The 23,012-nt window shown below is 30.3% G+C and overlaps 2 protein-coding genes across 7 annotated transcripts in view; one reads left to right on the top strand and one right to left on the bottom strand.

Annotated features, from left to right (window-relative positions):
* LOC118197675 (serine/threonine-protein kinase 32B-like) overlaps nt 1–12,377 on the top strand; it is a 79,471-nt gene extending 67,094 nt beyond the window's left edge. Inside the window, exons 9-10 of the mRNA XM_035369208.2 lie at nt 1,220–1,336; nt 12,230–12,377. Of these exons, the coding sequence (XP_035225099.1) occupies nt 1,220–1,336; nt 12,230–12,364 (252 nt within the window). The 3' untranslated portion in view covers nt 12,365–12,377. The remainder of the gene's footprint in view (nt 1–1,219; nt 1,337–12,229) is intronic.
* Nucleotides 12,378–15,317: 2,940 nt separating this feature from the next.
* Fnta (farnesyl transferase alpha) overlaps nt 15,318–23,012 on the bottom strand; it is a 61,240-nt gene continuing 53,545 nt past the window's right edge. For 4 of the 6 annotated variants that reach the window (XM_085817634.1, XM_085817635.1, XM_085817636.1 and 1 more), the window contains exon 9: nt 15,318–19,032. In XM_085817634.1, coding sequence (XP_085673760.1) covers nt 18,904–19,032 — 129 coding nt within the window. In that variant the 3' untranslated portion in view covers nt 15,318–18,903. The remainder of the gene's footprint in view (nt 19,033–23,012) is intronic. The other 2 variants (XR_015041403.1, XM_085817638.1) reach the window with 2 other exon arrangements.

Raw genomic sequence — 23,012 nt, 5'->3', positions numbered from 1 at the left:
TCTTCTCGCCAATATTTCTAGAATTACCTCTCAACCAAAAAATGAAGGTACTCTCAAAGCATTCCTAGAGGAATACTTCAAGAGGACAATAGTCAGTCACATGCTGCTAGAAATGTTCACATGCTGCTAGACTTCTTCTCACCATATTGGATACTGCTTTAACCTAGGTCTGCTCATTCATTGGACATGTCGCTTATTTAACATGTCTGGATTTCTCAAGCCGGCTCTTTGCTCGTGACACTTACCCTGCAGCTAATACGGATCAACTTGTTTATACTAAATTAAATATTTCTTATAGGTATATATGATCAGATAGAAGCAATATAGAATACTATTTTTCAAGCGCCGATTCAAAGGCAGCTTGATTCAACACCATGACGATTATGAGATCTCACTGCTCTGCTTGATGGCTTGCAAGTAATTATTTCTACATTTAATTTTCTTGTATTGCTCTACACATTTCATCGCTCCTTTGTATTATCACAGATCGTATTTGTTGAAGACGCATGCAATAAATTTTATTATTATCTAAACGCATGTTATGCACGATGAACAGAGAATGTAATAAGATAACATATAATGTAATATTCGTAACCTCATTAAAGGGTAATCTAAACTAGAAATATGATTAAAATGTGGAAATATATTTATTTCGTTAGCTGTAAGAAGCACAAAATAGTAGATGGCGATGCAAACATTAACAATTCTTCATCTGCAAAGTGTAAGTCTGTATCTGTAGAGTTACGTAGTAGAGAACCTCTGTAGCGTCAAGTCCATGTTCCAGTTAAGGGACTGAAAGTAACAAGGATTGTGCAGCTTCCTCGCTTTCGCTTCCAACAGCGATTCTCCAATACGCAGAATAAATTTCATTTAATTCTTATTTATCATGGTGTTGCAATTTTCACAATCAGGAATGTATTTCTCCAGTTTGCTAAAACTAAAAAATTCTCAAACACGTAATGTAAAATGTGTGAAAGATTTGAAACTGGCCATCAGGAGGTAAAAACAAATAGCCCAATCTCCCTCCTCCCAAATTAAAAACGTGCTTTCGAATAAATAAAAAAAAAAAAAAAAAAAAAAAAAATCGGAGGTGTGATCTAATAGCTTTGAAGAGTCCATCTTGAGTATATAAGAGACCGCGGGCCTCTGAATCACGTGATGGAAAATGTTACACATTTGTCATCTTCTATCGAAATTCTAAAGCATTTCTTTTTTACAGCGGCCATATGACATACATTCAACCACATCCTTAGAAGACACCTTAGGAATGATTTTACTGTCAAATCTCACCTTTCCCATCTACGTAGAAAATGGAATGAGGGATTTGATTTCACAGGTAGGCTTCATACTATTATCATTTCTTTTAAAATGGTAAGCGAAACAGTTCAGTGAACACGAAATGCACGATTCTATAAATATTTCATAGCTCCAAGCAGTTATCTTTCAAGTTGGAAGTCATTTAATTAGAGGACAAGGTCTCTATTTTTTTTAAGCTTTACTTTTCTAGCTGTCAAGAAAATTAATTGCAAATGGCCTCAATCTCTACACGCAGTTTTTAGCGTTAATAGGACATAAACACTTCCACAACAAGTACATTTAATATTTTTTGCTTCTACACAAAGCAACTGCTTGTATTACCATAAATTTATATCGATTGAAATCACATATTAATTAGAAATCTGTTACTACAAATGCAGTACTTATAATGATAAGATCTAAATGAAGGGTTCCCAACCCTCTTTTTGCTTGTGGATTCCCCGAGTCCTAACTCTTAAGTATATGGATCCTCATATAAGCATATGTCATATTCATATAGTATACTAAAAAACTAATAATTAAACAGCTAAATAATTCCTAAATTAAATATTTCTTATAGGTTAATAAAAGATAAAAATTAAAAAATTTCAATATATTATCAAAACTGTAAATTAGAAATTTTGATTACTAAATCTGAAACATATTTTTAGTATCTAAAATTAAATATACTATTTCAAACAATGTACACATATTTATTCCTAAGGATATTGAACAGGATGCCATTAAATAGGGAGGCTCTACTAATGAAATCCTTGAGGCTGATGTTTTGATATTTGCATGCTAATATCTGGCTCAAATTTTGTGGCAGTAATCTTAATATTATCATTTGTGCAATTATCTTCAACTTTATGCAACAAAAGTTGGATATTGAAATGGAAATTACAAAAATTAAAAGCTTGACTGAAAATCAGTATTTTATTTTATGGAGGGGATTCAGTTGCACCTTTGCTTATCTCAGGAGCTGTCACTGCTTGTTAGTTACTTGCAGGAACTATAGTTCTCTACAGTAATAACATCCAGTAAGACAAAAAATAAATTTCACCAACAATGATAGGATTAATCGATATAGAATGAAACGACTACCTTTGACTGACTGACGTTTTTTAGATTTGTTGTTGCTTAAATACTTATGATTTCTTTCTCGTGAATTTTCTATTTAAAGACCTTTTTTTCCCAGTACCAGGAACATTTTCTAACAGCAAATATCTGGACCTTTCAATAACATACGTTTATTTTATTATTATTAAATTATTTTCTTAAGAACATTTTATCATGAACCTCTTAGTTCATACAATGAATCCCCTCCACCCAAACATCTGTCCTCGGTTGGCAAAGGCCGATTTAAACGTTGCTCGTGATCATTACTAGTGTTCATTGCATACCAGCGATATCAATTTTGTATATTTTCATCAGATTCATACATGTAGAAAGAAAGAAATGTACTTAAAAAGAAATTAAAACACTTTTACACTTTTTAGCCCAAAGGGCGTTAGCCCAGAAGAACTATTAATTTCGTTTTGGCATTTTGTGTTGATTCACTTTTCAAACTGTTACCACCAAATATTACAGCCCTGTGTTATATTTAAAGAAATTAAATAATGAAGAATCTGCATAAATGTATGTATGTTTCTCGCATTGTGATAAAACGACGGTACCTAGAGCGATCAAATTTTGAATATATAATCCTACTGCGAATATGGGCATCTGGAAGGCCAAATTTCGAATTTGTTTCATTTTCTATTTCATATTTTGTCAGACATTAAAGAATGTTTGATTAACAAACTCAACGATTTCAAAGTGAGGAATGGCTACACTGTACCAAAAAAGAACATTTTTATCTCCAGCACGAAAGACTATATCGGAAATTCTAAAGATATGCTCATTTTATAATTATTTTGCGATATTGCTGTTGAATTAAATTTTATGGTTTAAGTGAGAAGAACATGATATTTAATAAACAAAGGTAACACACAAAACGTTAGAAAAACGCCCCTTTGGGCGTAATGTAAAATTTGAAGGCTTTCAGATTTTTTTTTCTCCCACCAACTTTTATCTGGAATATTTGGAGACTTCAAAGGCCAAACGTTTTTTAAGTAAATATTGGGTGAAATCCAAATACTGAGCTGTGAACCAAAGGAAATCTTTATTATTGTTTTCGCTATAGCCAAAATTTGCTATGGATTTTTAAACTACTTTCTGGAAAGCTATCGAGCTCAAATTTGATACACATAATATTTCTAATCGTAATAGAGTATGCAGAAGCGATTTTTTTTCTCAATTCTATTCAGATATTTTTAATACGGAGATGATTTTTCGCATGAAATTTGCATAAAAGTTTTAACAAAATTTCTGATTTTTTAGAAAATTTTCCGAAATCACGAGTTTTGGCTAAAATTTTGGCGAGTTTTTCTTTATTTGATGTCTATGATTTAAAATGTCACTATCTAAAAACGTATCTGTTAGTTTGGAAATGTTCACTGATTACAAAACTAATTCTTCGCCCTCTTTTAAAATACGAATGATAAAAGGATATTAACGAGGCAATTTTCTACCTTTTGTAGAGTATGCTACAATATGAAACAGAAAGGGGAAATATCCTTTCTGTAGCTTCAAGGTTAAAATGGTCCTCATGGGGGGGATGTCATTACGCCATCCTATTTTTTCTTGCTTTCGTATCTCAAAAACAACAGTAATGATTAGCATTTAGAATTATTTGCAATGAAATCTACAGGGTCTTTTTTATGCAACTCCTATTATATGGCTTTCTATACATTTTTCTCAGTATTTCATTTTAAAAATTTATTGTGTAACACAATATTATATTCTTTCATTGGAACATCCAAACATTAATTCGAACAACCAAAAATATATGCTATAAAAAATTGAAATTTTCGAAGGTTATAAAACGATCTCTTTACACACTCTTAAAACAAGAATGATTAAAAAATATTAACTCAGTCATACTCTAGAGAAGCGAATTCTCAACCGGTGGTACGCAAGAGAAAAGTAGGCAAAGAAACAAAGTATTTTTAATCATTAAATTCAAAAATTAAATACCCCAACATCCTGTTAACCAACAACCTGTTAATAATCTGTTTTTATTTTCGCAAATATTCTTTTAGCCATAAAATTTGTCATAAATGATGCTTTTAAAAGGAGTAATAGAAACGTATGTTGTACTTAACAAAAAATAAAAATAAGTGCCTATAAAAAGATAATAGTATCTCATTAATTCTTAGTTACATTCTCATTAACTATTTTCTAAACAACACTATACAGAAACATAACACATTCCATGATTTTTCTGTTTTGCTCACCTTTTTCCTAACCTTTTCACCAAAATTAATTTGCCCTCTCTCTGCCTACTGATTATCCTCCTACATAAGTACTCTACGAATATAATTTATACTGCTCTCTATTCTATAAAATTGTTATTTATACTGTTTTCTCAAGAATAATACATGGAAATAACATGCATTATTTTTTAAATTAATAAATTTTAAGGAAACAAAATAATTACAATAAGTAAAGCAGCACACAGTAAATTACAAGAATGGTTCAAAATGTCTTCTTTTCACCTCAATATAAGTTTCTTAAGCTTTTCTTACAAATTAGTTTAGGCTAAAGCCCATAAATTTGTGAGCTGTTATTAAATATTCTTAACTTCAGTTGCTCAACAATCATGAGTTATTTGCATAAACTGCGCTTTTTGGAACATTCCAAAGAAAAATGCCAAAAGCAGTAAGGTCTCCTCTGGACTTTATTCAATATGAAACAAATGTTAATATATAGATTAACGTTATATTAGGTATTGTCGGATTGCTGTACTTAGATGTTCCCTCAGTGCTCTCCCTCCAAAGAACTGAGACTTAATGCAGCTTTATTTTTTTAACTACTGATATATAAACTTAGAATTACGAAGCTTCTCAGAATAACGGTAAAGTATTTTATGTATATAGTTTCAATGCTGAATACGAGAGTTGTACAAATATAAAATCTAACTTTCTATATTTCTTTATGTAACAAAATATCAACTTAGCTTAGTTTCATTATCCTCTAATAAATAACTGCGAAAAGTTTCATACCTTCATAGAGAATATTTCATGGTAACCAAGATTTAATTTCTTAAAATTCGAAGTCCCAGAGCCCTAAGATAAGGCCGCCAGAAAAGGTTAACAAAAATAAAGATAGAAAAAAATTAATTAATAATCAAAATATTTAAAATTTAATACATTTATAATATAAATGAAATTTTAATAAATTATTAAATTAATGATAAATACTTTAATGAAATAAAATACCAGACTTTGTCTGATTTGAGGTGCCAATAGGAATTACAATTTCGCTCAAAAAAAAAGTCCCGACTGTTACCAGCTGAACATGTATTACAATGTACAACGTACTATTTTAGTAGATGATATCAACTGAGCTTATTTTCTTTTCCAACGCAGTTGAAAAAAATAAATAAAAAAAGAAAGGTTTAATTATCACAAACAAAAATAAAGAAAATGATGGAAACAGTGTGAGAATATGGAAGGAAATTTTAACGGAGATTTGTAAGCATGAAAAAAAAAAAAGAGAGAGGGGCCCACCACTATCCCCTGCTGATATTATTCTAGCTGTCAAGGCAGAATATGACCAGGAAAAAAACAAAATTTCTCCAAATCCAAAGGGGTTGATTTGTAAGCTGAAAACAATCGTAAAATTTTGTACAAGTGACAGTTTTCGTACGCCGTATTTGTTTACATCTTTCCGAAAAGCCTGAAAGTGCTCTTTTCTGTGGGAAGTCACTAGTGTTGGATGCACACGACCACGGTAATCACTTCTAGTTCCTTTCCGAACGAAAAATTTATCCACTGTCATCCACAATTCATTCCACTTCTTGGAAATTAAACCTTTTTAACATTTAGGTGGAGGTATTTTCCTCAAAAGCCTCAACCTCTGCAAAGGGTTTGTTTCTCAGGGAAAGACAGAAGTGCATTATTCATTAGTTAGAATCGATTTCTGAGGCGATTCTTATTTAAATCAAAATTTTCGAGAATAAAAAATGTTCCGCTGGAATTTTAATTTAGTTACATAAAAGAAGTGCCTAAGAACTCTTATACAGAGCTCCTGTGTGTTCCGGTTAAAATCACGATTTATGTGAAAATCACATAAAGTACTGGAGACGGGCTCTGACACAATTTATGCTCTGATGGGACCATCTACCAAGTTAACCCTCTGAGCATTACCGGTTAGGGCCTGAAATTTCGAAATTCCCCAAAATGTCAAAAATAAGTACTATTTTCTTGGTTTTAATTCCAAAATGACCCTCTTACATTGTACCCTGACTCTTTTTCTTGAAATATAGATCCAACTCAATATCAGATCGATCAGGTTATGGCAAAAAGTTTCACATGTCACAAATGAGAAAACCATCCCTCGCTATGGAATTTTATGTCTATTACTAATATTGAGTCAATAATGACTGCTGGTTTAAACCATTGATCCTTAAAAAATAAATAAATAAATAAATAAATAAACACCACTTTTTGTTCTGTAATTCCTAGCTAAACCTACAGGGTTCGTACACATTTCTTTACATGAAAATTAAGGACTTTTAAGGACTTTTAAGGACCATCAAAGAAAAAATTAAGGACCTATCAGCAAACAAAAAAATGAATAGAATAAAGCAATTATCCATACAACCGACTTCATGCTTGTAATTTCACTTTAAGAAACTAACAGAAGTGTGTATTATGCACTATTATTAAATTCAATTTAATATTTACCATAAAACAATTTTGAAAATTAAACTAACTCCCTACAAGTTATGAAGTAGATAACATTAAATTAGGAACATAATTTCTTGAAAAACATGTATAAGTGTATTTTACACTAATAACAGTCACTATTTTAGAGATTTACATGATTACTATTTAACTTATTTGATATTTATTTAAGCACAGTCAACTACTATTATAATCACAATGTAAGAATATTTTGCAGATTAAAATAACTGATTTGTAAACATACAATTTATTTCCTTGGTTTTTTTGAAAGATACTAGAATAATAAACTGTACAATAAAAGATACAAAACATTTGTGCTTTTTTTAAATCTGAAATCTTTTCAGCTATTTTAACATCTAATTTATTTATGTCTATTTCCTTTTCTTTAACTATTCTTCTAAGTTCATTTGCTTTGATAAACAAATCAATGTTCCTGCTGGTCTCAGCTTCATCTGCTAAAGCATCTACTTCTTCATTAATATCTTTAATGTCCCTTAGAAAAAATTTTTTCTTCTGCTTCATATAATCAATTTCTTCCTCAATAATATTTCTTTTCCTCTTTGAATTTTCAGACTTAGTTAAAGATTTTTGTTCTTCTAAATACTGAACTTCTAAATAACGAACTCCACTTCTTGCAGAAGCTGCTGCTGATCTCATTTCTTTATTAATTTCGATATTGAGAACACCTCCAGAAAATTTTATGTAATCAAATACTGTGCGTTGAAAAATGTATGATGAGTCACTTAAATTTTCAATTTCAATTGCTTTATTTACAGAGAAGCCCCTTTCCACAGAGGCCTGTTGATGTGACAAGATAAGAATACTTGTCACAGTGAATACTTGAATAGTGAAAATATACATTTTTTACTATATATATATATACATAATTTATTTCCTAAACAATATTGATTAATTGATTATATTATCTCCTAAGTTTAATTAAAGTAGAATTATTTTAAAAGAGTGAATCCATACTGGTAAGTTATATTTTGAAAGATGTATATATATATACAGTACAAAGTCCGAGATCCGGACATCCAATATCTGGAATGATCTAAAATCCGGACCTCAAAGCCACCACCAACCAATTTTTTAGGGCTTTTTTGAAGGGAAGGGGTATGCTTTACGCACGCGCATTAGATTTTTTTCCTCATCATAAAAAAACATGTCGGAAATCCCGATTCTTAATCTCAGTTTGGTGCTAAATAAAATATCTTATTATTGAAGAATTATTATTTTAGCATAAATTTGTGTGATTAGTAACTTGACTCCATAGCTGCGTATCTGCTTGGCATAATCTCAAACCGAAACATTTGTTAATTTTACACCAACTAATATTTTATATCCTTGATGCCGAAATCGCGAATCATTATTTATTCTATTTTGCTTTCATCACCGTATGTTTATCAACGGATGACAACTTGAGTGATGAATCATGCAGCGACGCCAAATAACAGAGTATTATCCGATTACAGATTTAAGTTTAATGCGCTAAAATGTTGACAAGGGGAGATTTAGCAGAAATTTCTTTCCTTATACTAAAAATAGATTTTGTTAATGATACTCATAGGACAAACGATTATATTTAGTGCTATTTGAATTAAGAATAACTGATTTGTTATTCACATAAAGCCAGAACCAGCGCCAGATCTCGCATGGCTTCACCAGGCGGCAGAATTTAGCGAAGTGAAACAGAAGTTTTTCATTGCGATGACAATGCCCAATCATCAATCAATTAACGGAGGGGGAAATCTGTAGTATAGTTCTAAATCCAGAAAATACAGCTACCGATAGTGAAGAAAGTAACAGAGAGGTTACTGAACGAAAAAAAATTTTGATTGACAAGTTATTCGGAATTCTCGACACAGCAATTACAGGACTTGAACAATGGAACTTAACCCGTTCGTGACCAAGGTCGCGTGGACGCGACGCAGCGATTCCACTCTTATCAGCCCAGCGTCGCTTCCACGCGAAGAGCTCCGATTGATATGGAGAGACCAGCGTCGCGTATGCGTAATCGGAAATCGGAACGTTTTATTTGAATTTTTAAATGCTACTAGATGGCGTTAAACGGCAACGGTTTTCACAACGGTCGACTCATATGGTATTTGACCTTCATGAACGGGCATTGGTTTCTGTTCTATGCTTCTGTATTTCATATATTTATTGATGTAAACAAAGTGAGAATCACGGCTCTTTAAAGGGCTGGGATTTATTGCTCGCTGTGTTTATATTTTGACAGATTGTGGAAATTTATGGAACGTTTATTAGTTGAAATGTTGAATTGCGTTTGTCTTTTGAGGATTGACAGAGCGAGATTTCGAAATAGATGAATTAATCAAATAGTGAAATGGAAGAAAGAATTTCTTCTAGTTAATATAAACAAACTGGGAAACACGGGTGTTTGAAAGGGCACGTGTGAGTTCAAGTGACTTGTTTCTTGCTTTGTTTTTTTCATTAGGAGAATATGGGGGAGTACATTCAGCGGATTAGCGGGATGAGTAATATTAGCCATATTATGAGTGCAAAATATGCAATGTTGGACTCTGTGTGGATCCTTGTTTTGAACTATATCACACACAGCAGAATTTTTAAATTTCGATTTTATTCAGAATATATTATTATTCTTAATTTCCTCTTTTTTTATTTTGTGTTTGTAATATTTGCAGCTTTGTTTTATTGTGTATAGTATTTGTTTTCATGTGCATAGTAATAATTTTAGTTTTTTGCATATTTCATTCATTTGTATTAACGTTATATTTTTTATTTTAATACATATTAAATAGAAGTATAGTATGTATATAATTTATAAATTTGGAGTCTTTTTATTAAAATGCTGATTTTATACGAATTTTTTTGTAAACTTAGGCTTAACTGCTTAAAATGCGCGGGCCGGTAGTGACGCTCCGTTTCAGAGCGTTCGGTCCCGTGACTGAGTTTTATTTCCGGCGCGCTGGTCCTCAAGGGGTTAATAACTGAACAAGAAATTACATGTCTATAATATTAGTCTAAAGTATTAGAAGAGAAAACAAATCAAACAACTCACATTGAAAGAAATGTTTAATAAAGTAAACATATAAATATTAAGCTCTTTTCTTTTGTAAATTTTGATACCCTTTAAATCATAAATGCTTCATTATTTCATAAATCACGATTTCATATTTTCAATTTTATAATTTCTACGTGCCATCTTAGTAGATTTAAAATGATCTAATATCCGGAAAAATCTCAAATCTGGGATCGCCGAAGTCCCGATGAGTCCAGACCTCAGACTTTGTACCGTATAAATATATATATATATATATATATATATATATATATATATATATATATAATACGGAATGTATATTTTCAGTTAAACTTCTACCCAATAACTTTAGTAATTGATGAAAGTTAATTTTGCGTCTAGTTAATTCAGGAAAATTAGTTTCAATTAGTTGTTTTCAGCTTTAAAAATATTAAAAAAATTTTAATTAGTTAGTTATTTTCAACTAATAATTGTATCGCCATTAGCAAAAATTATGCATTACTATCAACAACATAGGTTTAAACCAAATACTTAATTCTCTATTGAAGCTTCAAAACGTATTTCCGAACTTCACTTTTTCTCGGCTAGCGTTACCGAATTCGCCCTTGGCGACCTAAAATCGAAATGGAGCCAACAGATTTCCCGCGAAATCGATAACAGACCCTCTGCAGAAATAAACTCATAATCCCGATATCCCATACATATAGTATGTGCAAAAGAGAATAAACTCCGTAGAAGGTGATAAAAAATTAATTTATGGCTTAATTGAAACAAACACAGAAATTAAGCTAAGCAAAACCGTGTAAAAACAAATTGAAATGATAAAACGAAACTTAATTTTCATGTGAATTTTCAGCGCTGACTCTCCCATTCTAGAAATTTCAATTTGTTTCAGACAAAGACCACATTTAAGGATTGCCATCCATCAATATCCAGTCTTTGTAGTCAGCTTGATGAAGCCACAGTTTATTGAAAATGCACTTTCCAGGCATCTCGTTCCTATTGGCGTCGGAAGGGTTGTGGCCTTCCAGGTTGGAATTGCTCTAATTTTGGCAAATATTTTCAGAATCCCCCCCCTTTTTTTTTTTCTTCTCGAGCACCTTCATCATCACTTTCGCCTCTTAAAGAACTTCCGGCTTCACGCTTTCGTCACAATCTGCCTAAATTTATGGATAACACCTGTTTCGAAAGACTGGGTGAATAGCCAATCAGACACCGATACTTTCGTTCGAGTAGCTAATTGTTTTTTTTTTTTTTTTTTTTTTATCGTTTGCAACGCAAATCCGCCAACAGATTGGTTAAGAGCCGTGTAATTTTAATTCCATATTCATGAGAAATCGTAATTCACACTTAGAATGGCAATCATTAGAGATGATAAGAAATGTCAAATGAGCAAAATTAAGGACTGTTTATTCATTTTGGCCAAAATTAAGGACTTTTAAGAACCAAAAATCATTTTTGAAAAAATTAAGGACTTTTAAGGACCCTACGAACCCTGAACCTAGTGTAAATCTATTAAAATTGTTTAGCAATAAGCATGGAAAAATTACTTAAGTCATTGAATTTGTTGCTGTCTCAAAGAATGCTAAGACATGGATTTAAAATAATAATAATAATTGCTCATTCATCAAAGTGTAATGAACTTTGTACTAATTTCCCTTCTTGAACCTATATGCACCATAAAAAATTATTTTATAATTACAAAACATTCCCCTCCTCAATGCTAAACATGTTTTCATGAAATTCTTGCCTTTTATTTGAAAAGTCAAACATTTTCACTACAAAAAGTGAAATCTAGGATCAATGTTTAAAGATAAAAGACCTGCAACCACCATTTCTTTAGACATCCTGAATACATAATAATTCTGGAAAAACTTCAACAGGAGTGACTGCAGAATATAAAATAATCTACATGACAGCATAACCTATATGCCTGAAAAAAACCAACATGTCATCTTTCATTCAAATTCATTGGTATCTAATAATATATTTTATGTAGTATATTTTAATGTGTAATCACAGAAATCTTGTATCATTAAAAACTTTTTGAATGCCCAACTAAAGCAGAAATTATTTCATAAAGAAATCAAACTTCTAATTTCATTTTTTTCAGATTTTATGTTCTGATGTTGACCAGAGATTGTGCAGTGTGGATAGGATGAGAAAACATCCTTATTTAAAAAGCATTGATTTTAATCACATATATGAAGAAGAAATCATGAAGACTGTAAATCAAATCAATGAATAAATGTGTTAGTTAATTTTAATCAGAATAATCATTATTTGCTTTGAGTGAAAATAATAAGTATACTTGCTATAAATTTCATTTACATCAAATGTACAAATCACATACAAAAAGTCATTTTTTGTATTTTAGATACACCAATATGTATAAATAACACTTCTTTGAATTTCTAACTGAAAGTGAAGTGCAAATGAATGCCAAGTATCCAGACCTAATTGAGACTAATTGAGACCAATGTCTGGTCAACTGACTTACTAAAAATCAGATTACTCATAAAGTTTTTTTTTTTTTTTTTTTTTGTAGTCCATCTAAGTAATTAACAAGAAAGAAAGAATCCTTCATAGATTCCTTCCGATACGAAATTTAAATAGTTAGGCAAGGAAATATTTTTATTTCCTAATAAAGCAAATTATGAAATAAAAATTCTTGATAAAATTTTAATTATTTTTTAATTTAAATTTTGTCAAGAATTTTCACTTCTCAAGGAATTATTTTTTTAATTTAAATTTTGTTGAGATAAAATTAAAATAATTATTTTTGCAAGGTTTTATTCAAGTTGTTTATCCACATCATGCTTTGGTTGATGTCTTAAAATTAATTTTTAATTAATATCTATTAAATCATTTTCTTCAAAGTTTGCCCACATACTTGCGAGAATACATCTGCAATGACTATTTTTTACAGAACCTATACCCTTGCTTACTGATGAAATTAATCATTGAAGAATTTCAGGATTTGCGCCACTACATAGTTCAGGAAATAATCTTTCCATATTAGTTTTTTTGGAATCTCTAATTTTCTTTTTTATGACTTTTATGAACTTATGAATTTATGATTTTTAAAGACTTTTCCAAGCTCAATCAAGATCTAAATCATAAAATCATAATGCTGTAAATGATGAGTTTTAAAAAAATGTTGAAAGAGAAATTGAAATGTACTGGGATACTTACAAAACTAGATTAAAAAAAACACATCAAATGAAGAATGATATCAAACATTTAGTTGCTACATTAATTAAAGATACAGACTAACAGATGAGATTCCACTGACCTGCAATGTTATGTTTGGGAAAATATTACCAATTTGCAAATTTACAGTCTGACAGGCGGCAGACTAGGCAAGGAAGTAGGAAGCCATAGTCAACAGCCGACACTCGGGAGGACACACACACAACAAGGTTGTTATAAGTTTAGTGACTCTTATAAATAATTTGTTATATCTGAAATTATTTTTTTTCTTTACATTACATAAAAGAAATATCTCACACATAAGATAGACAATACCTCAGACCTAGATTAAAACAGATGTAAAGACGTCATATTCATTTAAGAATTAGGGCTTTAGTAATTTAAAATTATATCAATTGGATCAACATTCAGACATGCTTGAATGTGAATTTGAATTTGCTTTTTCTTTACATGTTTCAGATATCTAAATAATAATTATAATATTCAGAGACTTTTAAGAACACTCCTTTTAAGAAAAAGTTCTTGAAACTTAGATATGCTAATTTAAAATTGGGCTGTTCAAAATACATAATATTTTATTAGAAATTTACCTAAATTTGCCACGTTATCCCTCCAAAAATCTCCTGAGAAAATCAAGGCTTTTGCACAGTGTTAGTAATTTGCTGTTCTTAAAATGCTCACAAATTTAAGACACAGGATCAAGTAATTTTACACGTGTATACACTTATTATGCTAAATTTGTCGATGAGACTTTCCAAATATTGCAATTTCTACATCAGTTGATACTAAGCAAAATATAAGCTCTGGAGGATTTAAAAGAACATAGGGTTCTTTTAAGACATTAAAAAACAGCCCAACAAGTGTGATCAAAAATGCATCTTCATATTTGATGCAAATAGCATCATAGTCGTCAAAAGCATAGTCTTCAGCAAGAGATGTGTGATCAATGATGTCATTGCCTGGTCCAACAGTAGATTCACAAAGCCTTAACAAAACCACTGAGTAAACAGAAAGAAACTAATAAACATTATCATAATATATCCAATCATTCCATCACAAATACAACTTTCTGTTACTAAAAGATCATGTCTCAATACAGTTCATTAATTCATTTCAAATATCCTAAGATAACCAGATAAATTTAATGACTATAATATGACATGGCAGCTCACCAGCATAAAGGATTTTCATACAGGAATATTGAATACTTATTGAAAAACTATAGACACATAAGTGCAAACACTACTACAGTCAAGAAAGTTACTAGACTTATGAACATCTACCCTGGGCCTACTTTACATCTTATGGAGCAATGAATATGTAAAGAAGACCCATAGTGAATATGAAGGTTTAAGGCTAATAAAGAGAATTTTTAGAAATAGCTGACAAAAGATCTAGCTGGAAAGGAGGCCACTGAATGTTTAAGGATAATTTCACCAAAAATAAAGCCTTATCTCATTCCAACCATGCTTCAAATACTACTGAATGCTGGTACATATCTAGATTTTCCAAACTGGAACATTCTCTCTCATATAAGATTACAAATTTCACTTCTGCTATGTTCAAATGACTACATAAAGTTCCTGTTTCAGAAACTCCCATAATATCTTCTATAATAATCTTCTTTCAGCATTAAAAACTTCTACAATATACAATTACCTCTCATTAAACCATCTATGTTCCTGTTAACAGAAAACAATGTCACTCAGAAAAGTACTTGATTTATACTATCAAATATGACCTTCTTTTATATTTCTCTTGCTCCAACTTTTAAAATTGTTTTTCAAGTAGTGTTTCATAATCATAACTGTTTTTATACTATGCTATTAAAAATATAAACAAAAATAGCTTTCATAAATGCAAGCATATCAACAACCTGGAATAATAATAATAATAATAAACAAAAATGAGAAAAATTCCAAAGAAAAATATTCTTCCCTTAGGAAATAAAAAGGACACAAATAGTAATGATAAACACAAGATAAATCATTTAAAATATTTTAATATATTTTCACAAAACTTCATAATTACATTTTAATATAGATGGGTATTGTTATTGATTTTGCACAAGATGAAAACTAGTAAATTTTACAATCAAATATGTGTGTTGCTACTCTTATATCCATAAACTAAATAAAGACTGAAATCTAATCAATACATATGATTATCAAAGTGACAGAAAAAGGAGTAGCAAAATTTTAAAGTCAATATACTTTCGTAACAGCAAAAATAAATATTTTCTGGTAACAATAATGCCTAGGCATATGTAATCTATGTCATCCTTAGGCAAATAAAAACTGATTAGGACTGCTACAAAATCAATTTACATCTCTATATTTGATTCCAGAGTATTTTGTGTAATTACCAAAACAGAAAACCTTATTAATTATTTTATAGCTTTCATGAAACTTTTGCAGCTTTACTCCTCCAGCTTTAGCAAAGGTAATATCTAATAAGAAAATGAGAGGAGTACAAAGAGATTTTAATATCTGGAGAAAATTTTAAAACTGTGCCTTTCAATTATCATGTTCATATAAGTCATTATATTTTAATTTTATACACACATTCATTCTTTTACATCAAGCAAGTACCTCACTTATCCCACATTTCACAGAACTTTTTAAGATATGCTTAATAATTTTTAAATGTGCATTTGAAATGTTATTTGCATAAAGTTCAACACTAACAAAAACTATTTGTTTCCTTACAATTAAGATTTCCATTTTTCTTTCCTACTGAGAAGCTTCAAAATAAATTTCACATTTATTGTCAAAGAATCTGTAATCTAAACATTTGAACTTTTCAGAATCAAAATTTTTAAATCACAGATTTGGTATACATAATTTTGGAAACATAAAAGACATACTGCATTTCATTTTAGTATCATATTTAATGGATCTATCTTTTTTTTTTTTTTTTTTGGCCTAGTTAGTGAATTTCCATTAGTAAAATGTATAGTACATTTATGTTGCCATGTTGGCTTCTTCTAATGACACTCAACTTTTTGTGGTAAAATATAGAAAAAAAGACTCTTCAAAGATTATGTTATCAAATGTCTTATAAAATTAATAAACAGTACCAGAAAAATAAATTTTTATCTTAATATCACATTATAAAACAACTAAAGCTTTAGCATAAAAAGTATTGTGTTAATCGCATTTTTATCACAATAAAATTTTTGTAAATAAAACTTAATAGTTACAGAAGTCACCATTATGCATTAAAATAATAATAATAATGAAGAATGTTTAATGTCATACAAAAGTAAATTAATAAACATACAATTGCTAGTTTACACATAAAAACAATCATTAAGAATACTCTAAATAAACTCAAATGACTAAATATTTCCAATTACAAATTCTGTTCAATTTGAATACTTTATAAAATACAACTTCCCCTTTTTCTTCCTATAACTTATTTATTAATCATAAATATGCATTTTTAAACACACATTGTAAGAACTAAAACTAAACAACAAAGACAGCATAAATTTGAAATTTCTGTTTCGTAAATAATAAATTCTCAACTTTTTAATTATTAGAAAAGAATGAAGTTATAAATTTAAAATATCTATAATCCTAAAATAAAATTTTGAGTCTGCATTTGTTCCCACAGATAATAAAGTTGATATCAGACTTTGGGGGGGGGGGGGAAGGGGGTTAACCTGTTACTTATAACAATCTGCATTAGGTTGCTGTAATTACCATTACAAGTGAATACAAAGAAAGAAGTAAAGGGAGGAAACAGTTTATAAAATTAATCATTATTTGTGATTAAAGCTGCTTTTCATGAAGATCAATATCAACGTGGCAGAAAAAAAAAATATGGTTAAATTTGAAAATATGGATTATTTTAGACTAGCAGACAATTTTTTATTGGAAAACTGTTAAGTAGTTTAGTGCAGAATAAATTTTTGCAGAAGAAAAAAATGTAGTTGATGTGAGAAAATTATCGCACTATGATTTTCTACGATTTTAAAGCAGGATTAAATCAAGAAGAATGCAATCAATGTCTACAGTTAGCATCTGGAAATGAAGGTTTATCTTGTGCTACTGTATTCAGATGGTTTACAGAATTTCATAGAGGACGCAACCTCTTTGGAATGAAGAACATGCAGGAAAGCCGTTGTCAGCAGTAATCCTGGATAATGTGTCTGTCATATGGAAAATGTTGATGATAATCACTGCACCTACCGAATGATACAAAAGGAACTTAACACTGGATCCACCACCATACGCAACATTACTCATTAATTACATATGAAAAAACTAGTTTGCCACTGGCTTCTCCATAATTTAACTGAATAGAAAAAAAAAAAAAAAAAAAAAAAGAGCATGTCAGAATCACTGAAGAAACCCTTAAATTACTTACAGAAAGTGTGCACTGCATTATTTCTAAAATTGTAACTGGTGGTGAAACTCACAAATTATTGTTATTTTTTTTTTTTTTTTTAAACATTCTAACACATCAAGAAATTAAAAGTATGGGTTTTCGAAGATTATCCCATGCCCACAATAATGAAAAGACAATGTGCGATAAAAAAATAATGCACGCTGTTTTCTTCAAAAGTACAGGACTGGTCAAAGCCATCAAGCTAGAAGGACAAAAGACAGTTACAGCTAACTGGTACACCACTGCCTTTCAGAATTCTTCAAAAAGGGAAGGATAGAGGACTCATGCTCCATCACAACAATGTATCTTCTCATTCAGCAAGACTGACAGTTGAGTTCCTTGAACAAAAACACATCAAAGTGATAGAATATTAACCCTATCCACCTGATTTAGCCATGTGTGACTGTTATAATCTAAAAAAGAAATTATGTGGATATCGTTTTCATTCCACAGATAAGATTGATGAGTCTATAGATGCATTTTTTTTTTCATCAATTCCAATAAATGAATGGCTTGAAGCATTTAATCGTTGGAAAATTTGCTTATAGAAGTGCACTGATGCTGAAGGAGACACTCCTAACATTTTCTAAGTATAATTTTAAAAACCTATATGTATCTCAAAAATTTCAGACTGGCCCTCGTAAATAAATAAACAAAAATAAAACAAATTAAATTATTAATTTTATGCTCACTAGCATTTATTATGGAAACCATTACAGTGAAATCAAAATCATAGTTAAGACCATGCTAAAACAAAAAGACATTACAACAAAAAAATTTCATAAATACAGCTCTGAGTGCCTAAATCTTAAGAATTTTATCTGTACTGTTAATTTCAGCATGATAAAAAAATTCTTGTAACATAATTTTAATAAAAAATCTTTGTTTGTGTTTATCTTTATACACATAAACACACAACTTTAAGCTTCTTAACTGCATAATTAAACTTATCAGTTACAATTATCATTTAGATTTTAAATCTGCATTATATATTAGCAAGACACATTGATAAAAATATGCAAAATCTCTAGCATGCATAATCTTGTGAACAACATAATTTTACCTTTAATTGCACAAATGATAAATTCCTTTTAATATCAGAACTGATGAAAAGAGAATTAACACAAAATAATACATTTTGTACAAAATGAAGGCAATTTTGCATAAGTGTCCCCCATTTTATGAATTATTTTCACTGGCATGAGCATGAGCTTCTTCTGGACCATACAAATGTCCTAAATTCCTAGCTATGTAATTCCAGTATTCTTTCCTAATTGTATCATGCTTGCTTGCTAATGCTTCACAAAGCTACAAATGAATGAGATTGTCATAATAAATACAAATGTAGATTTCAATACATACATCATACAAGATGAGAGCTACTGCACCATAAAAATTAGCACACAAAAGGAGATTTATAAATTAAATTAGATTTTATACAAAAATTTAAATACACATTTTCTGAGATTTAATAGTGATAATACATGATCACTAGAAATGATGTTGTTAAAACTAATTATAATATATGGAAATGAGAATTTATGTGAAATTTAATTAAAATGCTAAAATTTTCATAAAATCTTTAAAATATCCCCATGAAACAAAAATAAAAAATAATACATAGTAAATAATATAAAAATTTATATACCTTGCCTTGCATAGACTGACAAATATAGCTAAAAAGATTATTTTAAACATGTCTTCCTCCCCCCCCCAGAACAGCGTACTTAAAACAATCTTTGTTCTATTAATAATCATTGTTTTACTCCTAATAAAAAGTATATGAAAAGAATTCGTGACAAAAATTTATATATCACTTAATTTAGAAATATTATTACTACTTTTGCATAATTTATAATGCATTATTTTGTGCATTTGTCTCATGAGGATATTAAAAATTTTATGTATTAAATAGAGACCTAAAATTGTTTCAAATTGTCACACAAAACCTTATTATCGAAAAAGTCAATATGGTGATTTCATCAACCAGGGCATTTTGATCGCCAGATCAATTTGTTATTTCCATGGGGGTAGGACATATATGTCCCGAGTTAAGTGTCCAGCAACTGAGGGCTCGGGACAGTTTTTTATTGGTCGCATGGGTAGGAATTCTAGGACTTGAGGTGCTTGAAAACTATTTTACAAACCATGGAGAGTGTGCTCTTTTGTGAGATTCCACTAATCGGAAGGGGAAATCATTTGTAAAGTGAATCCACCACGGCTTATTTTTACTATTAAAAATTTGAGTCCTCCAAATAGATTCTCATATATATGTAAATTATCAGTTGGAAATACTCTTAACATTCTAAGTTACATTACTGAAACATAAATAAATCTGATGTATGCAGAAAAAATTGGCTTGGAGTTCAAATATAAAAAAAAATTTATTTTCAGACATTCATCTAAAAAAATTATTTAAAATTACTTAAAAATAGTGACCACTGCATTATTTCTAAAATTGTAACTGGTGATGAAATGCACAATTAAATTAATTCATCCTTCAATTTCATTAGAGATATACAGTCCAAGATCCAGACTCATAGGGACTTCGGCAATTCCTGTTTGGGGATTTTTCTAGATATTAGATCATCAGTTTAAATGTAGTAAAATGGCATGTAGAAATATTAAAATTAAAGATATGAAATCGTGATTTATGAAATAATAAAGCATTTATGATCTAAACGGTATCAAAATTTGCACAAAGAAAAGGGTTAATATTTATTTGTTTACTTTATTAAACATTTCCTTCAATGTAAATTGTTAAAGTTGCTTCAATTTTTGTGCTAATACTTTCTCTTTAATTCTATAGAAAGACATAATTTCTTGTTCAGTTATAAAGTTCCAGAGTTCAAGTCCAGTAGCTGCTGTGTTAAGAATTTCGACTAACTTGTCAATCGAAATTTTTCCATTTTCAAAAACCTCTCTGTCACTTCCTTCACTATCAGTAGCAGTATTTTCTGAATTTAGAACCACACTACAGACTTTGCTTTCTTTTGACTGATGACTGGAACATTGGCATCACAATGAAAAACTTCTGTGATATCATCTTTATTTATTACCGCTTTTCCACATTTCTTTACAAAATCCATTAACTGGAAAATTTCACCTGTGGTTTGCGATATCCAAAAACCTTCAGATTTACAGCTATCATCTTCATCACCCTCACCATGAAAATACCATAGCTGGCTATAAATTATGCCAAGCATTTTTTAAAGTATCTGGAGGCACATCCTTCAACGATCTTGCGATGCTCCACAGAGCAGACTAATGCTAAAATATTTGAAAATATGCTAAAATATTTGAAAAATTCTTGAATAGTCTTGCCATTATTCAAAAAATTTAACATGGATTTTAAAAATATTGCTTTATATTTGAATATGATAGTGATAATAGTATGATACTTTATATTTGATATGAATGTTTTGGCCTATGAGTATCAATAACAAAATCTATTTTTAGCACATAAGAAAGAAATTTTTCTTAAATTTTTCCTTGCCAACATTAAGCACATTTAAATTAAATCTGTAATCATGCTAAGCATAATGTCAACATAAAAGGTTTCCATACTCTTTGTTATTCATTTACTAATGTAAAACAAAATGTTTAGGCATTGCTGCATGAGTCATTACTCAAGTTGTCATATGTTGACAACATGCAGTGATGAAAGCAAAATATAATAAATAATGATTTGCCAGATTGGTGTCAGGGGTATAAAATATTAGTAGTTGTGATATCAATGATGTTTCTATATATAATGTTTGGATTTGAGATGTATGCCAAGCAGATACGCAGCAACGGAGCCAAATTATTGACCACACAGATCTATGCTAAAATAATTGTTTCTTCAATAACAAGGTATTTTATTTAGCGCTGAAGTGAAATTAAGAATCAGGATTCTTCCCGTGTTTTATTATAAGCATCTATGATCTAAAGGGTATCAAAATTCATAAAAAAACTTATTATTTATCTGTTTACTTTATTAAACATTTCTTTGAATGTAAATTGTTTAAGTTGCTTCCTTTTTTTGTGCTTATACTTTCTCTTCAATTCTGTAGACAGTCATAATTTCTTGTTCAGTTACAAAGTTCCACTGTTCAAGTCCTGTAGTTGGTGTGTCGAGAATTCCAACTAACTTGTCAATCGAATTTTTTTCATTTTCAATAACCTCTCATCACTTTCTTCACTATCGGTAATGGTATTTTCTGGATCTAGAAACACACTACAGATTTTGTCATCCGTTAATTGACTGATAATTGGAACATTGGCATTGCAACAAAAAATTTCTGTTATATCATCTTCACATTTCTTTACACAATCCATTAATTGGAAAAGCAGATACGCACCTAAGGAGTCAAATTATTGATTACACAAATTTATGCTAAAATGATTGCTTCTTCAATAACGAGGCATTTTTATTCAATACCGAAGTGATATTAAGAATCGGGATTCTCCACATGCTATCTTACGGCGGGAAGAGGAATCAAACGCGCATGCATAAAGCATTAAAAAAATTCCTTAAAAAAATTTATTGGTGGCGTTAAGGCCTGGATTTTAGATCATTCCGGATATTAGACGTCCAGATTCTCAGACTTTGTACAGTATCTGGTTGCAAAGAAAGTTACCCCAATAATGGACATGGTCAAAAACATTTCTGAATTAAGTTATAAAAAAACATGAAAGCAGTACCTTTAGTTCAGATAGTAATCACAATCAATATCTATTATTTTCTGCCAACATTAGTTTTTCAAAGCCTTTAGACCCAGAAACTTGGTGCCCACAAGTCCAAAAACAGACCAACCTCACTTCGGACATCCTGTGCAGAGGAAGATAGCACTAGCAAGATGTAACTGCAGGTATGAAAAAAAGGTAGAAGTCTGAAGAAGTAATGTCGGGGCTATATGATGGGTGTGGCAAAAGATCAAATTCCAGTCCGTACACAGTCTGGCTGGTGAATGCAGACACATGTGGTCTTGCATTATCTTGATATAACATTTTTCTTGTGCTGGAACTCAATTCATTGTTTTTCCTTGATAGCAGCAGCATCAACACAGACTAGCAGCTCGCTGTACACCTTACTATCGAGAGTTTTACCTTTTTCCAGATACTCTTTGTGGATAATATCATGACAATCCCACCACATACAAAGGATGATCTTTTTGTTAGTAAAATTGTGCTTTGTGACGCTGACCACGGGTTCAGCGGGCACACACCAGCCCCGTTTTCGGCCTGTGTTGTTGAAGTAAATCCACTTTTAATCATAAGTGATGATCTGATCCAGAATTGTGTCC

This window comes from Stegodyphus dumicola, chromosome 5, assembly GCF_044657685.1.
Source record: "Stegodyphus dumicola isolate Sdum_Otavi_A_Nest chromosome 5, ASM4465768v1".
NCBI lineage: Eukaryota > Metazoa > Arthropoda > Arachnida > Araneae > Eresidae > Stegodyphus > Stegodyphus dumicola.
Note: the sequence above shows the minus strand (reverse complement) of the source record. Positions and strands in the feature narration are given on the sequence as shown.